The sequence below is a fragment of the Orbicella faveolata genome, unplaced genomic scaffold (assembly GCF_042242905.1).
Source record: "Orbicella faveolata isolate gen_17 unplaced genomic scaffold, um_ofav_v1 contig_24, whole genome shotgun sequence".
In the NCBI taxonomy this organism is placed as follows: Eukaryota; Metazoa; Cnidaria; class Anthozoa; order Scleractinia; family Merulinidae; genus Orbicella; species Orbicella faveolata.
The window spans coordinates 22,490,137-22,493,976 of NW_028301552.1; the positions used below are offsets into that span (position 1 = coordinate 22,490,137).

The following is a 3,840-nucleotide window of genomic DNA, read 5'->3' on the forward strand; positions in this document are numbered from 1 at the left end:
GAAAACAAACCTTTTAACATCTTATTAAGTCAGTCGCACGCATTCAGTCGAAAGGTTTCTCGCGTTTCTCTTGTGTAGATAACTGTCCCGTTAATGCCTGCTAAAAAAACCTCTTATAAAAGCACTTTACAGAGCATGTCCATTGCGTATATAACTAAACTTGAATTAAGTCTCTGAAAAACGCTTTTGTTGCTTTCTTTCCCTCACAGTCTGCATCACACACACTTAAGCTATCTACATAACAGTAGAGAATTTCGTTAAGAATAAAATGTCGTTCGAACTTCCGAAGACCCAAAGCAAATAATTGAACGAAATTTTCCAAGGTTTTGCGAAATTTCGTCAGAACGTTTCACGAAGCCACGAAGCCAAGCGAACTGGATTCCACGCCAATCACAGGGAGCCGTCACATCCGTCTAGAATATGAATAAAAGATCAGCCTACCTTTATCGCGCGTGTTTTCTGTTTTGTGGCGGCCATTTTGAATTTTAATACGCGGTCTACTAGTGCGAGGTCTGGCACCGAAATTAAAGAAGTTCTTTCAGACCTCGCACTAGCAGACGAAAAATTCAATTAAAAATTAAAAATTAAAAATGGCCGCCACAAAACACAAGACACGCGCAATAAAGATAGGTTGATCTTTTATTCACATTCTAAACGGATGTGAGGGCTCTCTGTGATCAATGGAAACAATGGGCTTTCGAATGTTCGACGAAAATTCTTGGCTTTGAAGTTTCGTTCGACACGAACGACTGTACTGTATACTGACTGTATACCCAACCTTTTTTCTCCGCCGACGAACAGCATAAAGTATCTCTCGTAGTAGATAAGCAACTCGACGTCTTGGCTTGATACCGCATAACTGTAAAGACTTCCCTCATTGTCACTCGAACTCATCCACATACAGACGGTTAAAGCCGTCAAACTGCGCATGCCCAATAATTTAACGATCTCGTTTTCTCCTTTGTTTGAAAAATGTAAAACTTTGTCTATAGTGACAAGGAAAATTAGAAATCAGGTTAAATCGTCCACAAAAATATACACCTTTCTGAAGGTAATTAAGTATGTAGTTTTAATAGACCACATTAGTAAAGATAATAGCAAGATACCTGAGCATGCATCTGATGCAATGATAGATGCGCTTTGGTGAAGATCAATCGTATCGTCTGACAGGTGAAATATACTACCAGTGTGCAGACCAATGCAGTCCATTTCGTCCTTTGCCTCGATAAACTGTTTCAGAGACTGCTGTCGTTGTCCAACTACAAGATATCTGCCTCTATCTGTTTGGGGGGAAGTCAGGGGACCGATAGCACGTGCTCCTTCACGGATAGTCAAATGGCCAGTAGAAGACTCCCGCTCGATCCAAAGGAAATGCCAGTCGCCGTCGTTTAAGTCCCAGTCGGTTTCATCGCCCTGTGGAGAACCCTTGAGGATCACCCTTACGCTGGGATGTGTCTTGATGACCAGTTCGTCTGGCTGACTTTTAGTAGCGTAAGAAAGAACTGTTCCTTCAATGTCCTGTTGAGTCCTCATCCAGAAGGAGATAGTAATCACTGGCAGCTCAGGAATGGTAGTAGATATGGATACATGGGATTTTCTTCTAGGGAAGAGCTTGTAGCTGTGAATATCTGGATGTGCAATAAATGAAATCGGATGTTCATCACTCTTAAAGTTGCCGTTATGAGAAATGTGCGACGTTTGTAGCGATATAGTGACATTTTCAACTCTGGGGAATTTAAGAAAAACACAAAACTAACGGCACCGTCCTGCGTGCGTATTATAGTTCTTGGTACATTTCTTTGCCGTTCTCTGCAAAATTTCCACGTGAAATCAAAAAATTCTGCGTTATGAAGAAGACCCCAACTGCAATTATTTTTTTAAATTTCCCTGTCGATCGAATTTGAAGTTGAATTCTCTTATCTACTTAGTTTCGCGTATCGCAAGATTCATAGGTAAAATATAGTCTTTTTTTTAAAAAAAAAAAAAAAAAAAAAAAAAACGGCGTTGTCCTGGGCGTCGCTGTCGTGGTTACTTAAATTCACTACTGCCAATGAGCTACTGCGAAGATTGCGAAGACTGCAAAGACTACGCTTTTAAAACATTTATTTGAAAATAATTTGTTTTGAGATGCTAAATAACTACGAGATATTACAACATGGATAATTACTAATAAGACTCATCTTGAGCGTATCAGAAGACTTAAAATTAAAAAAAAAAATTCAATACTACTCTACCATAATTTTCAATTGCAGACACTGAGTCGTCAATAAAGCTTACAGTTTTACTAAACTACTAGATAGATAGATAGATAGATAGATAGATAGATAGATAGATAGATAGATAATCTTTATTTTAAAACGATGAGTATTAAAGCTACATGAGCTTGTGGGGTCATTTGCAATTAACTAATCGCTAAGTAACTAAAAACTAAAAACTAGGGGTATTTACAGAAAAAACGTTTGAACTTAAGTCAGCGATATATACAATAAGAGATTGTTATCATAAGTTTTTAAGTATATACAAAGTCATCTTTTCTAAAATTACAAGTGGATGCAGACGTTATCTTAAAGCTGAATTCATTAAAATTAACTAGAGATTTAAGCTTTAGCCTGAGGTCACGATATGGAACATTTTTTTGTCAGGGCACTACAGTTGTTGGTCACTGCATTCCACAGGACTGAGCCTCTGAACGCGACAGAGTCTTTCATGTAACGCGCGTTGAAGCGGGGAACAATTAAAGAAGTGCAGGTCCGGGTTGAATAATTTGTGGCCCGTTTCTTAAAAATCAGATCGATTAATGTGACAGGTAACCTATCGTGAAAAGCTTTATGAAAACAGATAAAAATGGCTGATTTATAATAAATAGACAGAGTGGACCATTGGGCCCGTTGTAGGACTACTGTACCTATAAGGAGACTATCTGTTCAACCCTGGGATGCTGTTGTTTTCAATTTGCAGCGAAATTCTAAACTAACCTAAATCACTGCTGTCAAATGTCAAATGGTGCAAGGAGCTAAAAAAAGTCATTAAAACTGGTTAAATGGCTTCGATTTTATTCCACAAATAATCCAAATTGAAAAATTATTTGTGAGATATATGCCATGGAAACGGTCAAGAATGAATTACATCTCTAGATGCTAATTTGAGGGACACCTTTCTTTTTAATTTTTTCATCACAATTCTTGTGCCAACCTTGTCATCAGAAATAGATACTTACCACTGTTTAGGCATTGGAAAAATGGACAACATTCGTCGTTTGCAGGGGAAAAGGTGCATGTGTGTGGTAGCTTAGATTGGCAGAAAGTAACCGCATCACAAGCGGCGTCTTTGCTTCTCATCTTCTAAGGGTTGAATGGCGTAATAACATCGTTATTCACACTGCATACATTAAAGCAACGCAGATAATATCAGTGCACATGAATAAATTATTACTTTGGTTCAACTGCCGTACGGTGAGGGTCGTTGTTTCCTTTTCTTATTTTATGGCGGACGTACAGTATCCTGCGGGACAAGGAGCTCCGGCTCAAGCCGCTCTACCGGTTGTCCAAGGAATTCAGCCAGCTGACGAATTAGCAGCTCATGGAGCTCAAGCGGCCTGTGGTCAAGTAGCTCAAGTAGTTCAACAAGTTGTCGAACAGGAGGCTTTACCGGCTGTCGAACACGTGGCTCAGGAAATTCAACCAGCCGCGGTACAAGTACCCGCAACAAGCTGTGGGACAAGCTCAACACGGAGAGCTTGAGGTAAAATATGTTTACCTCTGTCGCTTATGTGTGGTTTTTTATAAATTGCGAACAGGGACGAGGACGGCAACCCTTTATTTGTCTTCCTTTTTTGCCTGT

General features: G+C 39.4%; 1 protein-coding gene across 1 annotated transcript; it reads right to left on the reverse strand.

Annotated features, from left to right (window-relative positions):
• Positions 1 to 1,011: 1,011 nt before the first annotated feature.
• LOC149110914 (uncharacterized) lies at positions 1,012 to 3,534 on the reverse strand. Its single transcript, XM_089292537.1, has 2 exons — positions 3,218 to 3,534; positions 1,012 to 1,628 (listed from the first exon to the last, which is right to left on the reverse strand). Exons 1-2 carry the CDS (start codon positions 3,336 to 3,338, stop codon positions 1,012 to 1,014), a joined length of 738 nt encoding a protein of 245 aa, XP_089148663.1. The 5' UTR covers positions 3,339 to 3,534.
• Between the last annotated feature and the right edge of the window lie 306 nt (positions 3,535 to 3,840).

Coding starts and splice junctions, on each gene's coding strand:
- LOC149110914 (XM_089292537.1), bottom strand. CDS start 3,338: ATGAGAAGCAAAGACGCCGCTTGTGATGCGGTTACTTTCTGCCAATCT. Junction 1,629..3,217: donor TTTCCAATGCCTAAACAGTG/GTAAGTATCTAT, acceptor TTGCACATCCAG/ATATTCACAGCTACAAGCTC.